Source organism: Mauremys reevesii, linkage group 1 (assembly GCF_016161935.1).
Source record: "Mauremys reevesii isolate NIE-2019 linkage group 1, ASM1616193v1, whole genome shotgun sequence".
Taxonomy (NCBI): Eukaryota; Metazoa; Chordata; order Testudines; family Geoemydidae; genus Mauremys; species Mauremys reevesii.
Genome location: NC_052623.1, coordinates 13,426,279 through 13,440,320, shown reverse-complemented (window position 1 = coordinate 13,440,320; position 14,042 = coordinate 13,426,279). Strand labels below are relative to the sequence as shown.

At 45.0% G+C, this 14,042-nt stretch overlaps 1 protein-coding gene across 1 annotated transcript in view; it reads left to right on the top strand.

The window, feature by feature from the left end:
• The window catches only part of CLPB (caseinolytic mitochondrial matrix peptidase chaperone subunit B), a 137,461-nt gene that overhangs the window by 48,702 nt on the left and 74,717 nt on the right, over positions 1–14,042 (top strand). Inside the window, exon 5 of the mRNA XM_039520746.1 lies at positions 2,593–2,721. Coding sequence (XP_039376680.1) covers positions 2,593–2,721 — 129 coding nt within the window. The remainder of the gene's footprint in view (positions 1–2,592; positions 2,722–14,042) is intronic.

The window sequence follows — 14,042 nt, the reverse complement described above, 5'->3', positions numbered from 1 at the left end:
CTGTACAAGATCCTCACTGAAAAGTCCTTGCCTGCAGGAGCTTACAGTCAAAGGGCCTGTTCTGCCATTGGCTATGCACATGTACTCCCACTGAAGTCAATAAGAGTTAAGCAAGCACATCCAAGAGCGGAAAGTGGCCTGCCATGTCGGAGATGTTCATTCAGAGACAGCATGTGCAAGGCCCTTCCTGTCACTTACGCCTTATGGTGGGGATGTACCTCCCCCGGCGGGCTCTGTGCTTCCAAATAACTCCAGCTAGGTTAGGGCAAGCCAAGAGATTGGCTGCTGGATCCACACTTCTGAGGATTGATTGCCCGAGGGAGAGGAGAGTATAACAAAAGGGTGACTGATCTTTATTTTCTGGCCTCAGTCATACGACATGGGTCAGGGTTATAAAAGCTACGTGGCAGGGGTCACATGTCACATGGCAGGGTTCAGTGACTCCAGTGGCTGGTATTGTAGCGTCCCTTTCTTTGAAAATCAAAGGTAAGTAAAACACAATATCAACCAAAACCAACAACCACTGGGTAAAACAGCCAATCAAGAGAACAGCAAATGTGTATTGTCTAGGGTGAGGGAAGCCTGAATCCCCTAACAGATGAGAGGATTGTGCTGTGTGTTATTGGACTTTGGTCAGTCAATGCTATCTCTAAATCTTCTGGCTTTCTGATCACATGGCCTCCTTTTGGTCTCAGAACAGTTTCTTCAATGGGGTGTCTGGCCTCTAAGGTGGATCCTTATGCAGTTCCTGGTGTCATCTTTTTTCTGTGACTAGGACGGTGCAGGTTGTTTCTGTCAGCCATGAGCACTCTCAGGGTATGTCTATGCCATGGTGAGACACCTGCGGTGCTGTACCTGTGCCGCTGTAGTGCCATAGCTGTAGTAGGAAGAGAGCCTGAAACATACGGCCTTGTATCAGCAGCCTGGTAGGAGGGCTGAGGCCTTAACCAAAGTAGTGGTCAAGCTTTGCTGATATACAGCAAAGCTAGCAGAAGTCAGGCTCTGCCTACTGGCAATACCAGCCCTGTTCTTGCCAGGTTCTGAGAGCTTGCAAGCAGGCAGAGCCTGACTTCTGCTAGCTTTGCTTCTTTGCTTTATGTTACACCATTGGGAAAAAGGATTCCAGGCATCCTTAAGGGGTCATGAAATGGTATTTTTTCTGTTGTGGTAGCACTAGGAGCCCCACTCATGGCCCTGGACCTCACTGTGCTAGGATCTGTACAGACCCAGAACAAACGAACAGTCCCTGCCTCAAAGAGTTTACAGTCTAAGTATCAGAGGGGGAGCCGTGTTAGTCTGGATCTGTAAAAGCAGCAAAGAATCCTGTGGCACCTTATAGACTAACAGACGTTTTGGAGCATGAGCTTTCGTGGGTGAATACCCACTTCGTCGGATGCATGTAGTGGAAATTTCCGGGGCAGGTATATATATATGCAAGCAAGAAGCAGGCTAGAGATAACGAGGTGTATATGTCCAAGTATATGACAAGGGATAAGTGGTGGATACAGAGGACAAGGGAGCACAAGGAAACAGTGGAAATATATATATAAAATAAAACCTTAAGCTGAATATTGTGCTCAGGCCAGGATAATTGTTATAGAAGGTATTTCTGGTGGGTTGGTTTGTTTTTGGTTTTTTATGGTAGCCGTTTGAAGCTTCTGAGAGGTGTGGAATATTCGAGGCAGCCCCAACAGAGCTGGATTAGTGGGCAGAGGGCAGGTGAGCAAATAAAGCTGTGTGGTAAATGCAGTGTACTATTACTGTGGGGAGTGTGTGTGTCCAGTATGCAGGTGCACACACAACTGGTGGTGGTGTAGCTGTGCCGAGGCTTGTCAGTGGGTGCCTTTTCCTAGCCCTGATTTGCCATAGGAGACAGAGATGGACCATAAAGCAAAAGTCTCCATATTGCTCACTTGTATTTAAAAGTAATTTCAGTTAAATGAAAAAGAGGCAGCTAAAGTTGCGGGGTTGGGTGGGTGGAGGGGTCTGTGAGGAGAAAGGGTCTTGCTTCCGCTCTGGTGTCCCTGCTGCTGCCAGCGAAGGTGAAGATAATTGACCACTAGTAGCACCTCTGAGACCTCTTCTGCTTGGCGGAGAAGAGGCCCGGGCTTTCAGCAAACTCGCCCTCCTCCTTGTTACGGTTGTGAGGGCATGGAGTGAGACCCTCAGAAACCCAGCCCACCCTGGCTCCTGCCCACTGGGGTGGGGGTACCGGCCTACCAGCAGCCTCCCCTGGAGCTCTGGGCTGTTCCCAGAGAAGGTAAGCAGGCCTCCAGCACCTTCCTCACCTCCCAATGCTGAGTGGTGACTGCCTCGTAAACCTTGTTGGATGGAGAGTGGGGCAGCCTGCCTCCAGCAGCCCTTTCCTCCCATTGACCCTCTGCTGAAGGGGGAGTGGGACTGGGTGACCAGGGGCCTCCCCCCCTCATCCTTCGGGAATTATACCTGGGGTCATAAACTGCTTCCTGGGTAGCTTATTTTGACAGTTTGCGTTGTTTCACCCTGTGAAAAGCCAGCTGCATTTTTAACCCAACTGGATCTTTACTTTGCCCCACTTTATTGAGCTGCATGTTCACTCCTCTCCTTCTGCAGTTCTGGTAACCCGGGAGGATGATTTCAACAACCGCCTGAACAACCGAGCCAGTTTCAAGGGATGCACGGCTCTGCATTACGCTGTGCTCGCTGACGACTACGTGACTGTCAAATTGCTGCTAGACGGAGGTAAGGTCCATGGCTTGTAGAGGTTCCTGGGTCAGGATCACAGCTGTGGACTGTGACCTCACTCCTTATTGATTTACAGTATGAATTATGATTTACTGCTATGTTGGATGTATTTATCCGCCCTTCCTGATGTTCCCTTTTGCATCTCCAGGCCTGTCTTTCATACCACTTCCGATGCCTGGAATAGCCTCCCTCCTCCTATACATTATGTGTCCTCTCTTTTCTCCTGAAAATCAGCACAAAAAGACAGAACAAAAACCAATGGCTGAAAGCTGAACCCAGACAAATTCAAATTAGAATAAGGCACAAATGTTTAACAGTGAGGGCGATTAACCATGGGAACAAACCACCAAGGAAAGGGGAGGACTGGATTGCCCATCTCTTGATGTCTTCAAGTCGAGACTGGTTGCCTTTCTGAAAGATAGTATTTTAGCCAAACGCAAGTTATTGGACTCGATGCAGGGATGAATAGGAGAGATTCTCTGCCCTCTGTTATACAGGAGGTCAGATTAGAGGATCTCATGATCCCTTCTGGCCTTGAAATCTGTGAATCTCTCCTGACAACTCATTATTTTCCAGCTTGCTCTTCACAGCAAATCTTTGCTTAGCTCCTGCCAATGCCTTGGCTATGCCTGTCCATGTAATGTAGATGACAAGACAACTCAAGGAGAGCAACTCCTTAATAAAAGATGAGAGAGGAGGAAGATTGTTCCCTCTGACATGTCCCCCCGTTCCCTTTTTGGGTAACTCTCTTCCTCCTCGTCCCACCCCCTGCCTTGTCATGGCTTATTTGTACTGCAGTCACACCTAGAGGCTTCAGCTGAGTTGTGGGTCTCTGTGCTGGGTGCTGTAAATACATATATTAAGTTACAGTCTCTGCCCTGAAGAGCTTACAGTCTATGCAGACAAGACAGGCAGAGCAAATACCATTGTCCCCTTTTGCAGAGGGAGAACTGAGGGCCGAGGTCACATAGACGGTCTCTGTGAGCGCCAGGAGTGGCGTCCTGATCTCTGAGTCCCAGTCCAGTGCAGAAAGCACAGGACCGTCCTTCCTTGCTAATGTGCAGTATTTACCTCATGCACTAGGGGCACGGAGCATGCTTTATTATATTTTGTGTCATGTGCCAGCCACACCTATGGTGATAGATCAATATTTTAATAATAAAAAATAATGTACCTTTACCTTTATTTATTTCCACTACTTTTAAAAATTCCCATCTAGTAGGCTAGACTGATGCTACCATGACATCAGTTCTATATCTCTCCCTTTTTCCATCCTAATTATATTTATTGGGGTTTCTCTTCCCCCCCCCCCGTATAATTCATAAACAATACATTGCTATAATTATTTAACTTTTCTATTGCGGTAGCGTCTACAAGGGGGGCATTGTGCAAGATGCAGCACAAAGGTGGGGTGCAGGTGAAAAATTAAGAAAGATGGAGGAATGTGGCAGCAGAGAAGGCTAAAAGCACTAGGAGGAGCTGGGAGAAAACTGATAGAACCCTGATATCCCAGCGAGTAATGTACTCTACCATTGACAAGGCAGAGAAGGAAAATAGGATGAGATCCTGGGCCTCCTGAATGGTGTAGCTCTCATTGATTTAAGTAAGTTAGAATTTCCCTCAGCCCACAACACATCCAGAGCCAGACTGTTGGGCGTGAGAGAAGCACTGACAGGGAGCCACCAAAAGAAAAGTTGATGCAAATAAGCGTATCTAGCATCTCCCGAATGAAGAATCTGGGCTGAGACCTCAGTAGCCCAGATAAAGGAAACGGAAGGGTATGTGCTGCCTTCCAAGTGCCATGATAAGTGATGCCACAACAAGGGTACCAGACATCCCAGAGAATGATAAGAATTATTACTGATTGGTAAAACCCCAAAGTCTCCATAAGTACAGTGTAACAGGCTGCAGTGCTTGCAGCGAACCATAAAGAGTACAAGGAAACAGAAACAGTTAATGTAGCTTTGCAAGGGGCTTCTCAAAGGTATGGCCAGTGGATTTTGAGATACAAATTATAACATGGGAGAATGGGGAGGAGGAGTTGTGATTATTTTGTTATATTTATTTGTATTACTGTAGCAGCCAGGAGCCCCAGTCGTACTAGGCACTGTACAGACACAAAACTAAAAGTTCTTGCTCCAAAGAGCGTGCAGTTCTGAGAGTCGGAGATTCCAAGGCCAGAAGAAACCATTGTGATGATCCAGACTGGCCTCCTGTATAGCACAGGCCAGAGAATTTCCCCCCAAATAATTCCCAGAGCAGATCTTTTAGAAAGACATCCCATCTTGATTTTTAAATTGTCAGTGACGGAGAATCAGCAGTGATCCTTGTATATACTTTCAACACAGTCTAAGTATAAGACAAGAGACAACAAATGGAGACAGACAGACAAATGATGAGACACTGTTGGTCAGCAAGATGGGCAGTGGTCTCAGCACACAGCAGCCTGGCCATTGTCAAGTTTTCTGTAGGTATCCCAGCAAAGGAGAGTTTTGGGAGGGATTTGAAGGAGGGATAAGGACGTAGCTTTGCAGATGTTTATGGGGAGCTCCTCCCAAGATTGTGGGGTAACTTGGAAAAGAGCATGAAGGTGCTTGTTTGAACATTTAACAAGTGGGCAATGAATGAGAGGTGATAGATAGGGTGAGGTTTGTCAGTGAAGGTCTTTGAGAGTGAATATAAGCCGTTTATGTTTGATGCATTAAAGGAGGAGAAGCCATTGGAAGGATAGGGAGCCCAGGGAAGAGACGGTGATGTGGTCAACGTGACAGGCTAGGAAAATGATCTTTGTAGCAGTGTTCTGAATGGATACAAGCAGGGCAAGATCGCTTTTGTCCAGGCCAGAGAGAAAGATGTTGCAGTAATTGAGACAAGGTGATGAGAGACTGGATGAGAGTTTTAGCTGGATGGATGGACAGGAAAAGCTGTATCTTAAGGTACATCTACACTTGTGGTGGTGTGTACGGTACAAATGCTGCACACACAGCTGTCACAGGTATAGACAGTGAGGCAGGGCTTAAATTAGTAAAGTGCCCTACACTCCTAACCCCTCAGGCTCTCCACACACCAAGCGGTGCTTCCCACGTCTACACTGCTGCTTTTAGTAGTGTCGTGTCATGCTGCTCCCTGCTACCAGAGCCTTTCACTGCGGCATGTAGCTACACCTATAAAGCCTGTAGTCTGCACACTGCTGTAAGTGTGCACGTCTAAAGACGTAGCTTTAGAGAAATTACTCAGAAAGAATCTGCAAGATTTAGACATAGCCTGGAGGTGAGGACCTAGAGAGAGGTGCACGTCAAAGATGGTGTCCAGGTTACAGACCTGAGTGACAGGCAGGATGGTGGTGTTCACAGTAATTGAGACAGGAGGTGACGGGGTGATCTTGGGGCAGGAGGAGATTAGGAGCTCTGTTTTAGCTTTGTTGAGCTTGAGTTGGCAACTAGACATCCACGAGGAGATGTCAGAGAGACAGGGTCAGGCTGAGATTTCAGTTAGGTGCCTAATTGCCATGTATGCTTTGAAAATCTCCCCCAACTTGTGCAAAGTCCTGGAACGCCCATGCAGGAGTTAGAATTTTGCAGCATGAGCTCAGATATATTTGTACCTGCAAAGCGCAGTTGTAAGTATCAGAGGAGTAGCTGTGTTAGTCTGGATCTGTAAAAGCAGCAAAGAGTCCTGTGGCACCTTATAGACCAATAGACGTATTGGAGCATGAGCTTTCGTGGGTGAATCCCACTTCGTCGGATGCATGTAGTCCGACATGCATCCGACGAAGTGGATATTCACCCACGAAAGCTCATGCTCCAGTACGTCTGTTAGTCTGTAAGGTGCCACAGGACTTTTTCCAGTTGTAAGTATGTGTGTATGCAGAAGGGGGATCAGCCTTTGAGAATTTAGGTCATAGTGTGTCATATATTTTCCAGGGCTGCCCAGAGGATTCAGGGGTCTGGGGCAAAGCAATTTCAGGGGCCCTTTCCATAAAAAAAAGTTGCAATACTATAGAATACTATATTCTCATGGGGGCCCCGGCAGGGCCTGGGGCAAATTGCCCCACTTGCCCCACCCTCTGGGCAGCCCTGATATTTTCAAATCTCTCTCCATCTGATCTATGTATCTGGACACTGTTATAGCACTATATGAGTGCTGTTATCAAATCTGGTTCCAGGCTGAAGAGGATTTGATGTTTTTTGTTTTGTTCTAAATCTGTTCCTGATGGACATTTGTTTTGGAGCTGATGATATCTCTGTGAATGAACTCCTCCAAATTCAGGTCTGATCACAGACTTCTGCTCGTGTCAGATTGGCTCAGCGCTGAAGGATTCACTCTGATCTTAGAGAAAATCCCTTAATACAATGGGGGGTTGTTTCACTTTTTTTTATTTTTTACACAATATCTTAAAGTAATTACACTGAGTCAAAGATCTAAATTTAATCTGTCAAAGCACTGGAATTCAAAGGCCCGATTGACATTCTGCCCTTTTTAATATGACCCACTGGAATCTTCCCAAATACAAATTCAAGTCAGGATGTGCTAAGAATGTGTTTCCAAAAGAAGGCTCTGATCCTGCAAAGATGTGATCACATGTCTAAATTTATAGTCCTGCTGAAGTCCCATGGTGAGAGTACTCCCAGTATGTAAAGCTAAAGCACACGCATGTCTTTGCAGGATCTGGGACTAGATTTGCAGTGTATCTCAGATCTACCTGTCTTTACCAGTCCAGGTACTATATCCATTCACCCTCCCTTTGCCATCATGATTATGAGAAAAACTAATGGTATTTTACTCACCAGTTAAAAAAAAAAAATTATGCCTCCCTTGGCAAGCAGAATTCTGCCAGACTGATATTGTTATAAAGTCTCTCCAAACTCTTTCCTTTGATCTTCCACTTTTTGTGCCTTGAAGTTAGATTTCTCATTGTATTGGTTCATGATTAGTATGGGACATGAGGTTTTCATTGCATTGACTCCACGTTCCCCCTCCCCCTCTGTGCATTAACAAAGCAGCGGTTCGGACATTCTTGTTAGTGTTATCCGAGATGAATACGTAGCTGTGAGTCTGAAGGTCTCAGAAGTAGGGATCGAACACCTTTAAAAGTGTGCCTGCCGCAGGCCCTTTGTGAGGATAATTTCCCCATGTGGTCTGCCTTTGACATCTGAGAGAGGGATGTTTCCTGTTTGCTGACATGGAACAGACTCTCTTCACTCCCTCCTTTATACTTCCTACACCTGCCTTTTTACTGAGTGTCCATTTACTCTCTCCTCCACTTCCTCCACTTGCCGTCCTGCCCTCGGGGCCAGAGCCATTAACCACCAAGGCTTCTCTCCCTTCTCTGTGCTTAAACAACTACCCCTTCTTCAGGGCTTTTTATGGGGAGCTTCCATGTGCTTGGCTACAGGCAACCTCCCCCTCACCCCACCTCTTTGGCCTTTTGTGGCCTATTCACTGGCTCGCTTGACCCTTCCGGGACCTTATCCCCTTGTGGTCAGCGTGTGTGCGTGCCCAGCAGACCGCGAGACTCAGTCACTGCTCTGTTGTACTTTTGGGCAGTTGTTGGTGACATTTCACAGTCTCCTGATCCGAGCTGACATAAACGGTGCTTATCTGAAGGAGTGGGTGGGAGCCTCCGAGCCACACAGAGCCTTTCAGCTCGCTCAATGCAGGATCAGTTCGGAGGGGTTTGGTTGATAGGAAGGAAGGCCGGGCCTATAACTAGTAGCATATATAGGTCACTGGCTTTTAGGGATGATTTAATAAATTTATATTTTGATCTACTGTATTATTATACTAAGGCCATGATGATATTCAAAGGTCTTACCCTTATGGAGGTTTTTAGGCCATCCTTAGTATAACAAACTTTGCCCTCTTTTAGCACCTTCCATTTCAAAGTGTGTTACAAGCCTGCTCAAGCCTCACAGCCTGCCCCTGAGGTAGGTAATAGCCCCTTTTTTACAGATGGAGCAACTGAGCTGCGGAAAGCTTGAGTGACTTGCCCAAGTGCATGCAATGAGTCAGTGGCAGTGCTGGGAATCAGAACTCAGATCTTCTGACTCCCAGCACAGGGCCTTATCCACAGTGCCGCATTTGTTTATGCTTCAAGGCTCCTTGCTGTAAACGCTAAATCTCTGGCTGCGTGATTATTGATATAGTGCCACAGGAGAATGTGTGGTTTGCAAATTCATAAGGAGATGGGGTCCCTGACCCGATAATATCACACTCTTCTTCAGACAAGCCCAGTAAATGAAAGCTAATAATGGAGGCTATGATAGGAAATACGTGTTATTTTGTGTAATTTTTTACTCTTTGGTATTCTGATTTTTTTCCCTTTAATTTAAGCGCCGTTTGACCAATACAGAGCAGGGGGGTTATGACAAAAGAATAAATACAAGCCCAAGATTCAGGCACAAGTTGTGACTGTACCTTGGAGTCGTGTTATTAGGCTGATGTGTGGTGAGGACTTCAGTTAAAAGCTACCTGCTAAAAGATGGGGGAATGAATAGGAGCAGGCTGTATGATGGAAGAGATCAATTCTGGGCGGCTAGAGAGGGCGCTCGGACTACAGTGATGAGAGTCAGGTAAGTACCTAGATAGACTGAGAGCTGTATTTTCACGTCAGTGCTGAGGTTTTACGTGGCTAATTTGAATTCCCAGGACAGTCGAGCAGGGTAGGTTTTCGTTGAGTGTCATCCCAGAGGAAGTGCTCCCTTTTTAACAATGCGGTGAGAAAAATCTGGGTCCTTGAGGTGCTGTTTCCTCCCCTGCTTTTTACCCTGGGTTCTAGAGAAGACCTCCCTCCTCCCCCACAATTTCCCTTGTAAAACAGAAACACACGTCCCAGCCTGGCCTCTCTTCAGTCCCTTGTCGTCTTAACCATCATCAAAGTGTAGCCATCTAGGCGACGGGCACAGGGATACAGGGCTGCACATATATAACGCTCAGCCTGTTCTTCAACCTGTGCATGAGGACGTAGAACGAATGAGCCTTGCGGGATCAAAGGCTATCTTGATTTCTACCTGCACAGCTCCACCGACATCAGTCAGGTTCTACTCCTGAGTGACTTTGCTTCTCTGTGCCTCAAATTGCCCAGTTGTGCAATGGGTATCATAATACCTGCCTAGCAGGGGTGCTGGGGCTTATCTAATCAGCGTGTGTGCAAAGGGCTTTGAGCTACTTAGCAGAAAGATGCTGCAGAAATTCAGTGTATTTGTTTATTACCCATCCCCTGTTTTGATCTAATTTGAACATGCCCTTCAAGATTTAAAGCGACCTTCTGTGTGAGTAACTAGCTTCCTGGAAGGCCTTTTCTGAATCCTCTTCTATGGCATCCTTCATGACCTTTCTGCTGCCCGTTATAGCAGCTGTGCTAGGCCATTGCCCTGAGGGCTGGCTTGGGGTCACCGTGCTGCAAAGCATGCTCTTTTAGTTACTATTTTCTCTTCACAGGCTTTTAATTGTGAGGAATTTTGCTGGCTGTGATACGCTTATAGTAATTTAAAACAGAACTGGACAGAGCAGGGGAGAATATATTACAGGGATGATCCCGCACTGGCCTGAAGGGATGGATTAGTTAAGACCTAATAGGTCTTCTCTGTCTCTAATTCCTTTGTTTCTGTGCTTGAACACATTAAATGCAAAACAACAAAACACATGCCAACCGGCCCCCCCACCCCACACACACTGGGTTAAGACTGAGAATGTAAATGCACAGAAGTCAAGAAATCTAGAAGCTTAGGTTCCCACAACAAAGTTAGCTCAGCTGCATGGCACATATGACATCTGTAGTAGATTGGATTACTCTTCAGGCTGCTAAATGTATGTTTTTATTTAATAAATATATGCACTTTCGTGTGTCTAAGTGCATCACTCTAAGAGTGCACTAAAACAGGTGGGAGTTTGTATTTAATGTCTTTGTTTAAAAGTAACAAGTGTCCCCTCTCCCCCAAACTGATCACCTTCCAGCTGCTGACCCCCCTCACTCTCCATTCCCATCCGAGTGACAAACTTCCAGCTGCTGACTCCCCTCACTCTCCATTCCCATCCGAGTGACAAACTTCCAGCTGCCAGACCCAGACCGTCTCCTCCTTGTGTCTATCAACTGCTCCTATCAAATTCTCCCTAAATCTGCCTAACTCATTGACAAACTTACTACCTCCTTCCTAGCTTTAAGAACCCAGTTGCCCCCTGCTTCTTCCTGTGACCAAGTGCCCTAATATATGCCAGTGTGTGGTCCGTTTAGAGTCTAGGAAGTATGGCAATAAACCATCCTGGCTTAACCAGGAGATCTTCAATTATCTAAAAATCAAAAAAGAGTCCTACAAAAAGTGGGAACTGGGTCAAATTACAAAGGATGAATAAAAACAAATAGTACAAGTACGTAGGGATAACATTAGAAAGGCCGAGGCACAAAACAAGATTCAACTAGCTAGAGACATACAGGGTAACAAGAAAACATTCTACAAATACATTAGAAGCAAGAGGAAGACAAAGGACAGGCTAGGATCATTACTCAGTGAGGAGGAAAAACAATAACAGAAAATGTGGAAATGGCAGAAGTGCTAAATGACTTTTTGGTTTCAGTTTTCACCAAAGGTTAGTAGCAATTGGATGTCTAACATAATGAATGCCAGTGAAAATGAGGTAGGATCGGAGGCTAAAATAGGGAAAGAACAAGTTAAAAAATTACTTACACAAGTTAGATGTTTTCAAGTCACCAGGGCCTGATGAAATACATCCTAGAATAGTCAAGGTGCTGGCTAAGGAGATATCTAAGCCATCATGGAAGATGGGAGAGATTCCAGAGGACTGGAAAAGGGCAAATATAGTACCCGTCTATAAAAAAGGGAAATAAGGACAACCCAGGGAATTACAGACCAGTCAGTTTAACTTTAGTACCCGGAAAAATATTGGAGCAAATAATTAAGCAATCAGTTTGCAAACACCTAGAAGATGATAAGATAATTAATAGTCAACATGGATTTGTCAAGAACAAATCATGCCAAATCAACCTAATAGCTTTCTTTGACAGGGTAACAAGCCTTATAGATAGGAGGAAGCGGTAGATGGGGTATATCTTGACTTTAGTAAGGCTTTTTATACTGTCTCATATTACCTTCTCATAAACAAACTAGGGAAATACAACCTAGATGGAGCTACTATAGGGTGACCAGATAGAAAGTGTGGAAAAACTGGGACAGGGGGTGGGAGGTAATAGGCACCTATATAAGAAAAAGCCCAAAATATCAGGATTGTCCCTATAAAATCGAGACATCTGATCACCCCAAGCTACTATACGGTGGGGGGCATAACTGATTGGAAAGCAATTCCAGAGAGTAGTTATCAGTGGTTCACAATCAAGCTGGAAGGGTATATTAAGTGGGGTCCTGCAGGGATCGGTTCTGGGCCCGGTTCTGTTCAATATCTTGATCAATGTTTTAGATAATGGCGTAGAAAGTACACTTACAAAGTTTGCGGACCATACCAAGCTGGGAGGGGTTGCAAGTGCTTTAGAGGATAGGGTTAAATTCAAAATGACCTGGACAAACTGGAGAAATGGTCTGAAGGAAATAGGATGAAATTCAATAGGGACAAATGCAAAGTGCTCCACTTAGGAAGGAACAGTCAGTTGCACACATACAAAATGGGAAATGACTGCCTAGGAAGGAGAACTGCAGAAAGGGATCTGGGGGTCATAGTGGATCACAAGTTAAATATGAATCAACAGTGTAACACTGTTGCAAAAAAAGCAAACATCATTCCGGGATGTATTAGCCGGTGTGTTGTAAGCAAGACATGAGAAGTAATTCTTCCACTCTACTCCGCGCTGATTAGGTCTCAACTGGAGTATTGTGTCCAATTCTGGGCACCACATTTCAGAAAAGATGTGGACAAATTAGATAAAGTCCAGAGAAGAGCAACAAAAATGATTAAAGATCTAGAAAACATGACCAATGAGGGAAGATTGACAGCATTGGATTTGTTTAGTCTGGAGAAGAGAAGACTGAGAGTATGTTCTTATGTTCTTATGACATAACAGTTTTCAAGTACATAAAAGGTTGTTACAAGGAAGAGGAAGAAAAATTGTTCTCCTTAATTTCTGAGGATAGGACAAGAAGCAATGGGCTTAAATTCCAGCAAGGGAGGTTTAGGTTGGACATTAGGAAAAACTTCCTAACTGTCAGAGTGGTTAAGCGCTGGAATCAGTTGCCTAGAGAGGTTGTGGAGCTCTGTCATTGGAGATTTTGAAGAGCAGTTTAGACAAACACCTGTTAGGGATGGTCTAGATAAAACTTAGACCTGCCACGAGTGCAGGGGACTGGACTAGAGGTCCCTTCCAGTCCTACGATTCTATGATTCCCACACAGGAGATATTTGACAGTAAATGGCAATTTACACCAGTTCTCTGCATACTATTCACAATAATTAACACCCGCCGTGGCTTCTGTGTGCTGTTTATCTCCTGTTCAGAATCACTGATGTGTGCATTGCACTGAATCTGATCCCTGGCACTAGTCCCCATTTCAGACCAGTATTAAAATAAGTTAGACTGGAATTTAAAACCTCGGAGGCACAGAAAAGCTGAATAACCGGCCCTAGGCCGATACGTGATGTCACTGGCAGAGATGGGAATAGGACCCAGGTTTCCCATCTCTGTCCCTTGCTGTAACCAGAGTGTTGCTCTAACCACACTCCCTGTGACATGTTACCTCTTTGAATGACTGTTGGCAGTAACAGCCACATTCATGCAGATTTGGTGCCTGATTCCCCTCATACCATGCTTAAGCTGTAACCATCAAAATACACACACATCTGTAATTCAAAAAATATAGGAAAGGCCATTTATAGCGGCACAAGAACCTAGACCACAGAACTCCGTATGCAGTAAATTTAGCATCATACATTTGTTGGTAGTACTTGGCATTTACTTGTTTGGTACATTATAATTACTAATATTGGATATAGAATAAATGATAGGTAAGTGAATTACAGGGCTACAGTTACATGGTATGGTTCTTTTGACATCATGAAGCCAGAATGGCTTGTGGTATGATCAGAAAATTCCAGGATATAATTATAACTGTTTTCCTACATCTGAAGTCAGCTTAATAAGAAGATTCCTAGATTTTAAGACCAGAAGGGACTCTTGTGATCATCTAGTCTGACCTCCTATATAACACAAGCTAGAGAACATCCCCAAAATAATTCTCGTTTGAACTACAGCGTATCTTTTTAGAAAAACAACCAATCTTTATTTAAAAATTTCCAGCATGGAGAATCCACCACAACCCTTGGTAAGTTGGCCCAATGATTAATTACTCTCACTG